Source organism: Notolepis coatsorum (assembly GCF_963971535.1).
Source record: "Notolepis coatsorum genome assembly, chromosome: 18".
Classification (NCBI taxonomy): domain Eukaryota; kingdom Metazoa; phylum Chordata; class Actinopteri; order Aulopiformes; family Paralepididae; genus Notolepis; species Notolepis coatsorum.
In genome coordinates, this window is record NC_140182.1 from 26,020,811 (window position 1) to 26,037,457 (window position 16,647).

General features: G+C 41.5%; 1 protein-coding gene across 2 annotated transcripts in view; it reads left to right on the plus strand.

Moving 5' to 3' along the window:
* The first annotated feature begins 363 nt into the window (after positions 1-363).
* The window catches only part of herpud1 (homocysteine-inducible, endoplasmic reticulum stress-inducible, ubiquitin-like domain member 1), a 33,203-nt gene continuing 16,919 nt past the window's right edge, over positions 364-16,647 (plus strand). For both annotated transcript variants that reach the window (XR_014620740.1, XM_084335392.1), the window contains exons 1-5: positions 364-747; positions 3,916-3,993; positions 8,165-8,242; positions 9,432-9,718; positions 13,284-13,394. Coding sequence is in view for 1 of the 2 variants with exons in the window: in XM_084335392.1 (XP_084191518.1) it covers positions 601-747; positions 3,916-3,993; positions 8,165-8,242; positions 9,432-9,718; positions 13,284-13,394 (701 nt within the window). In the remaining variant the exon portion in view is untranslated. The remainder of the gene's footprint in view (positions 748-3,915; positions 3,994-8,164; positions 8,243-9,431; positions 9,719-13,283; positions 13,395-16,647) is intronic.

Below are 16,647 nucleotides of genomic sequence, written 5' to 3' on the forward strand. Positions count from 1 at the left end.
CAAATCTGGTATGTCATAAATGTATAGATGTAGCAGTACTGTCTATCTGTATGTCATGTATGTCATATATGTTACGATGAATTGGAAATGGGGGACCCTGGTGGAAACAAGACGAAAGTCTTTCTCTGGTCTGCATCCCCTTAACAATTGTATGTATTGAGCTGTACTGCACTGTACCCATTCTGCAATCTGTTAATAAAGTTTTCATTCATTCATTCATTCATTCACAACATGTTAACATTTGTCGCGCATGCGTAATGGCTACTGTCCTCCCGAACCTCCACGTCCTGACGTGACGCGACGTGACGGCCAATGGGCGCGAGCCACCGTGTGTTTGGAAACAACATTCCGACGGTACATTCACGCCTCAGAGAGCCGCGTGACACAACAACACACTTCCTCACCTCAACCGACGACCAAGTTTCATCTTATTAATCACACCGTTATTAGTTCCTCGGGTTTTGTTTGTTTTGGGGATAAATTGTTACCTCATTTCGACGGTTTGGACGATATTATTATTATTATCGAGAGAGAGAGAGAGAGAGCGGTCAGTGCGCGAGGAAGAAGAAGAAGAAGAAGAAGAAGAGCAACAGGGTTGAAATGGATCCAGCTGGCGGACAGATCATCCGACTGGTGGTGAAAACACCCAACCAGACCCACGGAGATCAGACCGTGGACGGGGTCAACGTGAACTGGACCATCAGGGACCTGAAAACACACCTGTCCTCCGTCTACCCGACCCAACCCGTGAGTTGTTACTGCTGCTAGAAGGGAGCTAGTCGAGCTAAGCTAACGTTAGCAGCGTCCACTGTTTATATCCCAACAACAGCCACGTAGCCTCTCTGGTCACCGTCTGACAGCAATGCATGTCACGAAACGGGGTTTTGTGTGTTGTATGAAAAATAAAATAAAATAACACCAGAAATGTGTATTTATTATAGGTTAACGTTAGCAGTGAGGCTAACCGCTAACAATAGTCTGGCCTGAGTTTGTGTGAATGTCAAGCCATCTGATTAACTAGACTAGTAACTTAGTAGTAAGGTTTGTCAGATGACGTCAGCATCTGTCAGTCACGGCCTCGTTACACAGGGAGTGGATTTGAACAACTGCCACATACTTTGTATATATGTTTCCAACTTACAGGCTGCAACACTCAGCCAGCCATTTAAAGTAGCTTGCAATACTAACATTCCATAGCTCTTCCACTGTGTCAAGTGTAACTAGCAGGCAGGTCTCTAAATGGCTGACTGCATTTGTTGCTGTGTCTCTACTAGCTAACTGTAGCCTCTCTTATTTGCATTTGATCAAATCATGATATAAGGTGGACATTATGTTGACTCTCGATCAGGTTGTCTTCTGATTTATTCGGATTAGTCACGCAATCGGTTTCACTGAAATCGCATTTAGGCCATCATGGTTACACTGGGCTAAAACAGCAACGTTTTGTTGCTGAAGTTGAACTATCGCTCTGGGGACGCTGATTAATATAACAAGCTACAACAGTCTGCATTCCCTTAACAATTGTTTGTATTGAGCCGTATTGTATTGTACCCATTCTGCAATCTGTTAAATAACATTTACATCCTATGTCAAATGTATGTCAGTATTCCAGTGTACAGTGTGTGTCCCCCCCCCCCCACCTCCAATGTACAACCCAACCCCACCTACCCAACCTCCTCCAATGTACAGCTTCTATGTCAAATGTATATACACTCTTTCTGGATTTTTTTAGTATCACAAACAGTACTGTATTTGCAAATCTGGTATGTCATAACTCATAAATGTATAGATGTAGCAGTACTGTCTATCTGTATGTCGTGTGTGTCATATGATTAATTGAAAATGGGGGAGCCTGATGTAAACAAGACGAAAGTCTTTCTCTGGTCTGCATCCCCTTAACAATTGTATGTTTTGAGCTGTACTGTAGTGTACCCATTCTGCAATCTGTTAATAAACTTTTCAATCAATCAATCAATTCAATCAATCAATTCTTTCTGCTAGCCACAATGCTATTGTACATTAACTTTTTTTGCACATAGCACTGGTGCTACAGAGGTTGATAGTTTTGTAGCACAGGCCAATATCTGTAGCACAAGTATAAAACGTTATATTTGTAACAGTCACAAATGTGCCTATTGTATTTGTGTTATTTAGTTGCAGTGCCATGTTTGGCTGTCATTTTCATGCTGACAAGTTGACGTCACACAGCCAGACACGTTACGTGTAAGGAATTATGGGATTTGGTGTTGGGTGTATGGACTCTACTAGGGGTGGGAATCGCCAGCTTCATCACGATACGATATCGATTCTTTGGACAACGATACGATATTTGCCGATATCTGCCACGATACGATACAATGCAGGTGCCTGCAATCGATGAGATGATATCATAAGCCCATTTAACACAATCAGTAACATTTAGATCAACTCAAAAGGTAACAAATATAATTTGGAATTTTCTTTTAGCTCTTCCAGACATTTAAATGAAAAACTATTTATTGTTTTTAATACAAATAGACCTCCTGTTCACTATAAAGTGCCACGTTTTGATATATTGAGCTTTAAACTTGAAGTAAAACATTTTTGGAACACCTAAAACCCCTTCCTCTCCAAAACCGTTCCTGCAATTGTTTTATGTTGCATGATGATCATGCATACATTTATTATGTATTGTATTTTTTATGTTTAAATATCAACATCATCTGTCCACCCTCAGTACATTTACTATCAATATAATATACTCGTCTGACTTCATCATATCTTTTAAAATGCACACACACAGAAGGGAGAATGCCCCCCCCCCCTCCTTCCCAGTCCCCACTCTGCTGTTCTTTGTCGCTCTGAACAGGGTTTTAGCTTGTTGTTAGCTTATGCTAACGGAACGTTAATTCCGGTCTTAAACACGACATGGTCATAAAGGAATGGCGAGGATTGCAAAGTATGTTATATGCATTTGACCCGTTGCGGAATAAAACAGCAGGGATTTGTTTTGGGTCGCGAAATAAGCACACTAGCCTTGCTATGTTGCAATGTCCGCATTCCAGACGCTACTGAGACGAGTACTGTTGTGTGCTGTGGAGCGGATATGAGTCATGACACCACGGATTTTCAAAATAAGAGTATCGATATGAACTGAGCGTTGCTAGCTGCCGGAGCCATAGTTATTATAGGTGGAGCTTAGGCGGAAATGAGACCCACCCGCGACAGGATTTTCAAAATAAGAGTATCGATATGAACCGAATGCCTATCGCACCAGTGCTACTTAACTGAAGTAAATCCATTCATCGCACAGACCGCTGTAGCATGTGCGATATATATCTCACACTGTACAGCCCTGCTATACTGTTTACTGGCATATCACATTAGCACGTAAGCTAACAAAATCGGTGATATTTTTGTGAGACTAAACTCCGCTCTTGGTGGTCAATTGTGTTGATGTTAGTTTTGTATCAACATATCATAAACAAATGAGGCAGAACACACAGTGAATGTATCGGTTTTTGTTTATTGCACTTTATTTCTTGCTGAATAATAAATTCTGTGGCTAAATGGCTCATGCGAGGTATAAAGATGGTGGCTTTTGAGATTTTGAGCAGGATGATTGTGGAGTGTCTCGTTCAACCTTTCTGATTGGTTGAAAATGGCCTTCATGTTTGAACTACATCGCCACCTACTGCTTTGGCATTGTACTACATGTATATAGTAGACAAGACAAAACAACGTCTAACTTAACTCTTACTTGCCTGCCAATATGCAGCGTTCTGAAAAGTTAAATGAAACGAAATGAAATGGCCCTAGTGTAACCGCAGCCTTAGTCTCTTTTTATTCCGTTTGTTAACGCCTAACCCCACTTTATGTCTATGGTCTGTTTTAACTGTATAACCGAAACCTGTTGGATCACACTCCTCCCCTCAGGCGGTGAGTGACCAGAGGCTGATCTACTCTGGCAAACTGCTGCTCGACCATCTGCACATCAGCGATATCTTCAAACCGGTACGTGTGTGTGTGTGAAGGTTGGTTCCCCTCTGTTTGCCTACTGTCTGTAGGTTTACATTCCAGGTGTTTTGGCCAAACCCGTTAGGCTAGCTGGTCCGCTAGGCTAACGTATTCTGTGAACTAGGGATATTATTATTCTACACTTTACATGACAGACAACGTCCTGCAGCATCACCTGGGTTTAATAATAATAATAATACATTTTATTTATATTGCACTTTACATTTGACAATCTCAAAGTGCTACAGGTTAAAGACATTTAATGCAACTGATAAAAAAGAAGCATACTATCATGGTTAAAAAAAAAACCCAGCTCTACTAAACAGGTGGGTTTTTAAGCCATGTTTAAAAGCATCAGTCTATGGTGTCCGCTGATGGTCAGGGAGAGCATTCCACAGACTGGGAGCAACCAAGCAGAAGGCCCGATATCTCCCACGGTACGGAGCTTGATCCTGGGAGTTTTGAGAGAGTTGTCAAGTTCCAGAGCGGAGGTTACGCCGTGTGGCGGTTTGTGGAGTGAGGAGTTTCATGGACCACAAGTTTAAAGCTGCAATATGTCATTTTGGGATAGAAATGTGAACCTCTGGTCGCCAGGGTGGCGCACCGCGATCCCTGGAACACTGTGTGAAGCTAGAACAGATCTGTTTGTCCTGGTGCCCCGCCCTCCCTCCACACATTTTACAATACAAAGAAACATCACCCGAGGTTAATGTTGGTCAACATGGTTTCTAAAGGTAATTTCTTGGTCTTGTGTCGAGATGAGAAACCGGTTCTAAACATTTGTAACATTTTATTCTAGAGGTCATTTTCCCTTTAATCCAGCCTGTTTGTCCTGATTCAGCTAGTATGTGTGTGTGTGTGTGTTTTGGGGGGGGGGGCGGGGGGTGACGGCAGTGTTGTGTTTGAATAACAAGCCTTTCATGATCTACTAAAGGATTGCCATGGTGCCCCAATGCTGCATGGAAGAGAAGAATAGTGTAATATTTCATGTTTCTGCTACATGGCTTTGTCTGTGAATCCCCCATAGAGACTCCTGTTACTGCAGAGAAGAGCAGGGACGCTGTGAGCCAGACAGGACTTATAGAGAGAGCTTCCCTGTAGTGTTTAGTATCACGATACAATTACATGTAGTCATTTAATCATATATATATATTACAGTTTCAGTTAATTTCAGTGTTTTTTATTTTTAGTTAATGCAAATGTTCACGCCAAGTTTTAGTTTTTTTGTTAACTATAATAACCTTGCTAATAGATCAGAAACAGAATGTCCACAAGAGTTGAGCAAATTCACAGCTATATTTACATTGGGGTTGTGCCTTTTCTACTGGCTGTTCTGTCACCTTAGTTTAGAATTGACATGGACTTTGTGAATTGTAGCTAGTAGCTATTTAAAAAGCACCAAAATGAGGCCCCTCAAAATAACTGTAGCTAAATACATTTGTTGTTTTTGACATTTTCTAACATGCTTGTCATGCTATTTATGATTTATGATGAGGATTTATGATGATCCCTACCCACATTCAAAACCGCTCTTAACACATTGGCTGCCAACAACGAGATTTCTCGTTATTGGCCGCCATGCGTTGGTTGCCAATAACGAGATTTCTCGTAATTTAATCGTTATTTCTTTTATTAGCGATATCCATACATTTTTCATCCGTCCAGCCTGACGTTATCATTGGGAATGGCTCTGAGCTCGAAAAGGGCAAATACCGCCCCTATTGTCTCCCGGACGGTAATGCACATCATTGGATTGGATTGAGTGAAAAAGTGCATCAGAGAAAAACTCCGGTCCAGGGTTTCCCCATCTCTGGCAAGCAGTGTCTGTTACCAGATTCACTGGCGAGGCTCGGAGCAGCTTTCGATTATGCGTTTCGGACTATAACGTTGGATCAATAAACACGATCAATATTTGGAATGGCGATCAGGAATTGGATTCATCTTTTTGCAGAACATCTGATCTGAGGTAAGGAATCTATGTTACCAGTTTTGGGTTAATCAGAGTTGTTTTTCACAGCGTTCACAACGTGTGTGTGTGTGGCGTTAGGTGCTGAGCGCGGCACGAATAAATTATTTTTCAGCCCGCTTTTGCATCGTGCATAAGAACACAAATACTCTCGATAATCTAGCATTTATTTGAAATCTATTCATAAATCAGCCGGAAAATGACAATGTTTTGTGTATTCCAGTAAATGGCTATTTTCACGGAATCTTTCTTTCTAGAAATCTCAAACTATACTCGTATTCAAAACGGTATAAAACGGAAGTGTACTGATGAAAAAACAATCCGTTTCGTACATATTGACTGCAAGCAAGTCATTGATAAGCGACAGGTGTATTAGACACATAATTTAAGATATAGTTTAATCGCTCGCAAATCTGCTCGTCCTCCCATTGATTAACGTGCTGGCATCCAAGCGATAAATCGCCATATCCGGCAACCAATGTGTTAAAGAGCACCTACGGGAGGCTGCAATTCTAAACTGGCCACCGTGAATGTCCAACCCCCCCCCCCCCCCCCCTCCTAATAGACAGTCTCCTCCCCACCGTGTGTATATATTTCTCCCCACCTTATGTATTTTTTTTCTCCCACCCACCACCTCCTAATGTACAGTCCTCCCCATCATCATATGTATATATTCTCTGTTAAGATCTATGGGTAACAGTACTGTATGTTTGCATATCGTATATGTCACAAATGTAACAGTACTATATACCTTTATGTCATGTATGTCCCTATGCCATAAATGTCATGATGTCATGTATGTCATAAATGTCACTATGAATTGAAAATGGGGGACCCTGATGTCTGGTCTGCATCCCCTTAACAATTGTGTGTATTGAGCCGTACTGTATTGTACCCATTCTGCAATCTGTTAAATAAAGTTTTCATTCATTCATTCATCATGATAGAGTAGGCTTGACGTTATGCAACGTATCTCATCATTTAGCAGCTCATCACCATCTTACTTGCTGGCTAACATTAGCTTATTCCCTAACCTGTCACGTTTTGTAAGCTTTGGAGAGGTTTTGGTGTCACTGAGGTGCTTGGAGAGGTCTTAGTGTCTGTCACTGAGGTGCTTGGAGAGGTCTTGGTGTCACTGAGGTGCTTGGAGAGGTATTTGTGTCACTGAGGTGCTTGGACAGGTATTGGTGTCACTGAGGTGCTTGGAGAGGTCTTAGTGTCTGTCACTGAGGTGTTTGGAGAGGTCTTGGTGTCTGTCACTGAGGTGCTTGGAGAGGTCTTAGTGTCACTGGGGTGCTTGGAGAGGTCTTGATGTCTGTCACTGAGGTGCTTGGAGAGGTCTTAGTGTCTGTCACTGAGGTGCTTGGAGAGGTCTTAGTGTCACTGGGGTGCTTGGAGAGGTCTTGATGTCTGTCACTGAGGTGCTTGGAGAGATCTTGATGTCTGTCACTGAGGTGCTTGGAGAGATCTTGATACAGTATGATTATTGTACCTGGTGTGTCTGTGTGTTGTATGTTCAGTTTGATAGTTGTCTTATTTTTGTTGTTCTTGGTGGGTCTGTGTGTGTTGTATGGACAGTTTGATAGTTGTCTTATTGTACCTGGTGTATCTGTGTGTGTTGTATGGACAGTTTGATAGTTGTCTTATTGTTGTTGTACCGGGTGTGTCTGTGTGTGTTGTATGGACAGTTTGATAGTTGTCTTGTTGTTGTTGTACTTGGTGTGTGTGTGTGTTGTATGGACAGTTTGATAGTTGTCTTATTGTACCTGGTGTATCTGTGTGTGTTGTATGGACAGTTTGATAGTTGTCTTATTGTTGTTGTACTTGGTGTGTGTGTTGTATGGACAGTTTGATAGTTGTCGTATTGTTGTTGTACTTGGTGTGTAGGTCATAGGGTTGGGGTGATATGAACCAGTCTATGTACTGGATGAATACATTTAACATACCGATATGAACCAGTCTATGTAGGTCTGTAAGAGTCATACTGATGTCAGTATTTGTACATATTCAGTATATCACCATCCCTAGTCTGCACCCATCATGTCACCAAAACACACTTTTTATCAGGTGAATGAAATCCTTCTGACTGTGCTTTTGACCGTGTGTTTGTACATTGGCTATAATGAGTCTGGTGTAACGTGTGCTGCTGTGTCAATGTGCCACGTGAGCCTTTCTAATCGGGCCTTATCTCTGTCTCCACAGACTGGCTCCGTTCTCACGCTGCACCTGGTGTGTGCTGTCAGGACCCCTGCCCCTGGGCCCCTGGGAGCCAGGCCCAAGGTGGGTTTACAGAACACACAGATCACAGCCAGGCCCAAGGTGCCTTTACAGAACACACAGAACACAGCCAGACCCACGGTGCCTTTACAGAACACACAGGACACAGCCAGACCCAAGGTGCCTTTACAGAACACACAGGACACAGCCAGACCCAAGGTGCCTTTACAGAACACACAGGACACAGCCAGACCCAAGGTGCCTTTACAGAACACACAGGACACAGCCAGACCCAAGGTGCCTTTACAGAACACACAGGACACAGCCAGACCCAAGGTGCCTTTACAGAACACACAGAACACAGAGACCCAAGGTGCCTTTACAGAACACACAGAACATAGCCAGACCCAAAGTGCCTTTACAGAACACACAGAACACAGCCAGTACAGTTACTGGTTGTTAATATATATATATATATATATATATTGATCATAAATTGTTGTTGGTTGCTTATGTCCTTTTTGAATTTCAATCAAAAATGTGAGTTTCCCCTCTGAAGAGGCAGCTGGATGTAACAGTACTGTATATCTGTATGTCATGTATATCTGTTTTATCTGTATGTCATAAATGTCATTATGAATTGAAAATGGGGGACCCTGATGTAAATGAGACGAAAGTCTTTATCTGGTCTGCATCCCCATAACAATTCTTTGTATTGAGCCGTACTGTATTGTACCCATTCTGCAATCTGTTAATAAAGTTTTCAATCAATCAATAAATCAAGCTCTGATAGGGATGCCCCGATCACGTTTTTTGCCACCGATCACCGATCGTCTATGAGCCATATCGGCCGATACACTGCCGATACCGATCGTTTTTGGTTTTATAAAAAAAAGCAGCAGCAGCTGTGTGCCTGAGAGAGAAGTCAGCGAGTGAGAACTCCGCTGAGAATTGGATCATGTTTTCCGCGCGTCTTAAAGCATTATCGGAATGCACCGATCTCATATTTATACTGATTATCGGCCGATGCCGATTGCTGGCCGAACGATCGGGGCATCCCTACTATCTGAGGCTGGTGAAGGTGTCATGTGACTGCAGGCTGGTGAAGGTGTCATGTGACTGCAGGCTGGTGAAGGTGTCATGTGACTGCAGGCTGGTGAAGGTGTCCTGTGACTGCAGGCTGGTGAAGGTGTGTGTGTGTGAGTGTGAGTGAAAGACCTCTCCAGAGTCTAACCTGTTCCTCATTCTGCAGGTCAGACCGACAGACCAACCACAGCCCTCCTCATCACCATCTGACCCTAGCTCCTCCCCCAGAACCCAAAGCCCCGTGACTACGCCAGCTCCCGGCTCCTCCCCCAGAACCCAGAGTCCCGCGACCACGCCCGCTCCCGGCTCCTCCCCCAGAAGCCAGAGCCCTGTGGCCCAGGGACCCGGCGTGGCCCCGTCGGACCCGCCCAGCACACCAGAGCTGAGGCAGAGAAGACAGACCGGTCCAGCAGAGCCTCCTGCGACACCTGCTGCCTGGCCTGCTGCCACCGTGTGAGTCCCTGATCCATGACCCCACTGAACACACACTACATCCCCACTGAACACACACTACATCCCCACTGAACACACACTACATCCCCACTGAACACACACTACATCCCCACTGAACACACACTACATCCCCACTGAACACACACTACATCCCCACTGAACACACACTACATCCCCACTGAACACAACACACACTACATCCCCACTGAACACACACTACATCCCCACTGAACACACACTACATCCCCACTGAACACACTACATCCCCACTGAACACACACTACATCCCCACTGAACACACACTACATCCCCACTGAACACACACTACATCCCCACTGAACACACACTACATCCCCACTGAACACCCAGTACATCCCCACTGAACACACACTACATCCCCACTGAACACACCCAGTACATCCCCACTGAACACGCACTACATCCCCACTGAACACACACTGACTGAACACACACTACATCCCCCACTGAACACACTACATCCCCACTGAACACACACTGACTGAACACACACTACATCCCCCACTGAACACACACTACATCCCCACTGAACACACACTGACTGAACACACACTACATCAGGGTTCCCACGGTACCTGGAAAACATGGAATTAATTTTTTCATTTTCCAGGTATGGAAAAGTCATGGAAACTGAGCAAAAGTGAACACTTACATGGAAATAGAAACAGTTGTCCTGGACAATTGTATTGGATGATGTGTAAAATAGTAATAAAATGAAACTATTGAGCACAAAATTAAGATGAGTTTATAAAAACCCTCTTGGCATCCTATATGGTATATTGGATGTTGGAATTTGATGCAGGCAAGTTGGTGATATGGACTTTCAAAGTATAGTTTCGGATTGGTGGACTTCAGGAATAATAACGTTACTCGCGATCTCAATAGAAGGGTCAAATACATGCATTTCCCAGCCAACACGGGAGCCTTGACATCTACACAGGGCTCTACAGTGCGACCATATTGCTCGCATATGCCCCTAAAAATATGTGTGTGCGAACCTGAAAAATCAATTGCAGCCCCAGTCGTTCTTTTTATTTCTCCGCTGAGAATCGTTAAAAAACTACAAGTCTCACATTGCACTCAAGCCAACGGTCCAATCACAGTAGAGTGACGTGACTGGTTTCATGGGAAATAAAGCAAATGACCAATCGGAAGCTCTCATTTGGCTTGTTTACTTCCTGCAAGTCGGCCATTGCGATCAGGGCTCTGATTGCGATATGCAAGCGTTTTCCGATACACTAACTTATTATAGTCTTGCCAATAGCAATAGATTTTAGAACACCTAGATTTAGCGATAGCAATAGTAATATAACGTTAATGCAACAAAACGAATGCCTTGCTTTGTTAATCATAATGTTGATGCAGTAGCGTATGTCGTTGTGTTGACTAACGGACATGATGACAACATAACACTGTGTACACATTCAAATTGCGATAATCGATTCTAACATTTTCAAATCGATGCAGTTGAATTTCCCCTTAGGATCGATGCATTGTTACACCAAAGTAACTGGCCCACTGTGTATGTGTGTACAGCTAACTTGGCTAGCGTTATCAACCCAACAGCAGAGGTGGGCAATAGGGTCCAGCTGCAGCGCAATGGTCTACCTGACACGCAAACTCATAAACAATGTTTCTGTACTGGAGTTGTACAGTATTTCAATAGGCAACCCTGAAAGGATTATTTTTCTAGAAGAGCAACACAGCCAAAACATAGGCATTGTATGCATAAAAGAGGGCAAAAGCTAAAGTTAAGTGACTGTTACTTTTGTAGCAGTAGTTTGATTTGATAGTTTATTTGATAGGGACAGCACATGTTAATGAACATCAAGTACAAAATGTAAACATGCAGGGTTGTAGCAAGAGCTAATTTACACACATGCACGCACAGTACAAATATACATTTATTTTTGAAAAATAAAATAAACTGTTACTTGAAATATTTTCACTGTGCTCCTAAATATTTTTGGGTGCTCCTAAATTTTTTCATTTAGGAGCACATGTGCTCCTTGGGAAAAAGGTTAGCATAGAGCCCTGCTACAGTCTGTCTTGTTTTGGATGAATGAGTAGAAATGAAAAACGGAAATCTTGTTTTATTAAAGTAGTTTTGACATGTGATATAGATAAAGATATTGTTTCATTGTGTATTGATTAACTTTACATTTGTGCTTCATTACTTTACAAAAGTTATACTGGCACATGGGTTTAATACAGCAATGGATTATGGGTAACTGCAACGTTAAAGCAGTGCCAATGTAAGACTGACTTTACATTAAACGAATGACAATAATATAGTATAAAGTAGGGTATTATTTGGACTAAAGAATGGTGTTGTCTCACCCTACTCGCATGTTGAGGCAGAGCACCATACATTATACACTGAGAAACCACGGCCGAGAGTGAGCTCTCCGGGAACAACCCCACTTTGCCCGACATTTTCTGGGCAACCGTCTTCCGGTCTGACTTCCTGTGCTAATTTTCTAATCTACACTGCTGCCACCTGTCGTCACGGAGGGGAATTGCAGCCATTTTGTATAAATAAAAAAAAACAGGAAAAATACGGGAAAATATTTTAACGGGAGGACGGCGGGAGAGAAGGTTGAAATACGGGAGAATCCCAGGAAAAACGGGAGGGTTGACAGGTATGACATGGAGTGCAATCTTGCTAGCCAACATTCAGTTTGCTAACTAACTAGCTAGTGTTGGCTAGCTTGCATTGCTAGCTAACTACCAATACATTTTCACATTAGGCTCTGACATTACTTCTATACTAGTTGACATGAATAGTCTAGTCTTGATACAGTTTGTAACATTCATTCTTATATCTACTTTTAGCTATTTTGTGATTTTTCATTTTTTAAATAGGAACATTTGGGGTGAGACATTTTTGAAAAATCATTGATCATGCCTAGACTGATTCTATACGGTCCTGACAGATCACAGCCTGCCGTCTTGGCATGCTGTCCTCCAGGGATCAGTGAGGAGGGGTTTGGTTTGGACTCCTCTTTTTGAGAAATGGAACACATTGCAGGAATCGTCACACTAGAAGAAAAAAGGCAAAACATGCTAGCATGGGGGGGGGGGGGGGGGGTGTAGGGCGTCCCAGACTGTTCTTCGATTATGTCAACAAGGAGTAAAGACTCCCATTCATCTGCTGGATATGTGTCGGCCATGACAAAATGGTGTCCCAGCATGTAGTCCCAGAGTTACTGGCGGTTCTCTTGCCTTCTTTGATTTCTGGATTTGAGACAATTTCTAAGCATTTGCTAACGAGTGTAGAGTGTAGATGAGAACATTTAGGTTGTATTGTCATGATGGTCATTGGTTTACACACAACGATATGATGTGATCAGTTCCCATGGTCTGTTTTCAGCATAGATACTTCTCATGTAGGTGATCATTCTCATCCTTTTCACCTCCATTCCTCTCTCTCTTTCTCTCTCTTTCTCTCTCTCTCTCTCTCTCTCTCTCTCTCTCTCTCTCTCTCTCTCTGTGTCTCTGTGTCTCTGTGTCTCTGTCTCTCTAGGCCCGGGGTACCAGACATGACTCCTCCAACGTTCCCTACCTACTCTCTCTACAGTCCTCAACAGCTGCTGTGGCTGCAGCACGTCTACGCCAGGCAGTACTACATGCAGTAGTGAGTATTTAGTTAGTACTACATGCAGTAGTGAGTATTTAGTTAGTACTACTACATGCAGTAGTGAGTATTTAGTTAGTACTACATGCAGTATTGAGTATTTAGTTAGTACTACATACAGTAGTGAGTATTTAGTTAGTACTACTACATGCAGTAGTGGGTATTTAGTTAGTAGTACTACATGCAGTAGTGAGTATTTAGTTAGTACTACATTACTAACTAAATACATTTTTGTATTTTTTTTTGTAAACCAAATTTTGAAAACTACAAGGGTGAATAATACTGTTTTGCTTGCTTTTTTTTCTTTAGAATACTGTTTTGGAGTCAACATTTTTGTATCTTTTTTGTAAGAATATAGAACAGGCACATATAAGCACTATGCTTCAGTCTGTACCTTTTCAGTCACTGTAAAAAAATCAAATATTGATAAATGATGGTGTATATTGTATTGTGTGAGATGATGACTGAAAAAATTAACTACTACTACTACATGCTGTAGTGAGTATTTAGTTAGTTAGTACTACATGCAGTAGTGAGTATTTAGTTAGTAGTATTACATGCAGTAGTGAGTATTTAGTTAGTAGTATTATTACATGCAGTAGTGAGTATTTAGTTAGTACTACATGCAGTAGTGAGTATTTAGTTGGTACTACATGCAGTAGTGAGTATTTAGTTAGTACTACATGCAGTAGTGAATATTTAGTTAGTACTACATGCAGTAGTCCGTATTTAGTTAGTAGTACTACATACAGTAGTCAGTATTCAGACAGTACTACATGCAGTAGTCAGTATTCAGACAGTACTACATGCAGTAGTCAGTATTCAGACAGTAAACTCTGATGAGAATAAGATCTCCATCCTTATCTTGCTAGATCTCAGTGCAGCATTTGATACAATCGATTACGATATTCTAATCGATCGTCTTGAAAACCATGTCGGTTTCTCAGAACATGTGCTAGGCTGGTTTAAAACATACATCAGAGGGAGGAAATTCTATGTTAGACTAGGAGAGCACGTGTCTGATATATACGACAACTATGGAGTTGCACAAGGGAGTTGCTTAGGTCCTTTACTCTTCTCCCTTTACATGTTACCGCTGGGTGATATCATCAGAGAACATAATGTAGATTTCCATAGCTATGCGGATGAGACACAACTGTACATATCTGCTGAACCAAATGATACAGCGATTAGCTCCATTACAGACTGCTTACTGGCAATAAATAAATGGATGAGTAAGAACTTCCTGAAACTAAACGAGAACAAAACTGAAATTCTAATTATCGGCCCCAAAACTAAAAAAGAAACATTAATAAAGAACCTGGGAGGACTAACCCCTTGGATCAAATCTGAGGTCACTAGTCTCGGGGTTATCATAGATTCATAGATTCTCATATTAGCAAAGTGACAAACATCGTTCTTCCATCTCAGAAATATAGCAAAAGTACAACCATTTATTAATCAGAACGATGCTGAGAAGCTAATTCATGCATTCATATCTAGCCGGTTAGACTACTGTAATGCACTTTTCACAGGTCTCCCTAAGAAAACCACAGAGAGGCTTCAGCTAATCCAAAACTCTGCAGCCCGACTGCTAACTAGAACCAAAAGGAGAGAGCACATTAGTCCAGTCTTAGCTGCTTTACACTGGCTTCCTGTAACATTTAGAATTGACTTTAAGGTCCTTCTCCTTACATACAAAGCTCTAAATGGACAGGGACTTAGCTACATCGCCAACACTCTAATAAATTACACACCAGCAGTAATAAATTACACACCAGCAAGAACACTGCGATCATCAGCTGCTGGACTACTAGAGGCTCCCAGAAACAGTCAAAAGAGGATCGGTAATGCAGCCTTTATCAACTATGCCCCAAAACTGTGGAACAAACTACCCCAAAACATCAGAGAAGCCAACTCGCTAGACATCTTTAAAAGACAGCTTAAAACCTATCTCTTTGCTCAGGCATTTCACTGTGGGGTAATGCAGGCAAATATCTGAAGATAGATATCTGCTACCACCTAGTGGCAAGGGGAAATATTATTATAGAAACATCAGGGATATCCTGACACAAATTGTACTTACCTGCACTATTCTTACCCTGCCTACTTTTATACACTGCCTATCAAATTCATGTGTCGGTTATCACACTTTTTACTTCTTACTGATGACTATTTTTAAACTGAATCATTTTAAACTATTTTTTATTATTTATATTACTGAATCAAACTGTAAACAGAGCTATATTCTTACCCTACCTACTTTCATACACGTCCAATGAAATTCATATGTATGTTAGAGTGATGCTCTGTTGTGAGGAGAAGATGACTTTTGACCTAAATCTAGCAAAGTTGTTTACCATTCCAGTTAGGTACATCGTGCCAAGGTTGATTCTCCTAACTGGGCCATTTTCATCTGCTTGAACAATCTTATCACACTTTTCACTGTAACCTTGCTATTTACATTTTTTATTTTTATGCTCGCTTATGCCTGTATTTTTTACTGTTGTTGTATGTCCGTTCTATTTTATAATTTTTAGACTATTTTTAAACTTAATCATTTTAAACTATTTTATTATTTGTATTACTGAATAGAGAGCCTATTAGGATGTTAGATCCTAATGTGAAACACTGATTTACCATACCTTGCTATGCTCGCTCATGCCTGTATTTCTTACTGTTGTGAAGCACTTTGAACTGCAACCTCTGTATGAAAAGTGCTATACAAATAAAGTTATTATTATACTACATGCAGTTAGTAGTCAGTATTTATACAGTACTACATGCAGTAGACAGTATTCATACAGTAGTACATACAGTAGACTGTATTCATACAGTAGTACACACCAGGGTTAGAAAAAAAAAATATCCAGGGCTTTTTTTTGTATTTCGGGGGCACAGAATCTTTATGGCGAAAATGAACATAAATATTATAAAACATTGTCGACACTTTTTTTTACAGTCTTCGTCCCTATGTTTGATAACGTAATGTTAATGTCTCCATATATAGGGCTCTACGCTAACCTTTTTCCCAAGGAGCACATGTGCTCCTAAATAAAATTTAAATAAATAAAATCTAAATAAAAATTTAGGAGCACACAAAGAAATTTAGGAGCACAGTGAAAATTGTTCAAGTAACAGTTTATTAAAGGAAAACTCCAACATTTTGGGAAATTACCTTATTTAACATCTTCCCTGGAGTTAGACAAGAAGATTCATACCTTTTTTGTCTCTGTGCGTGCATTTAGCTTAG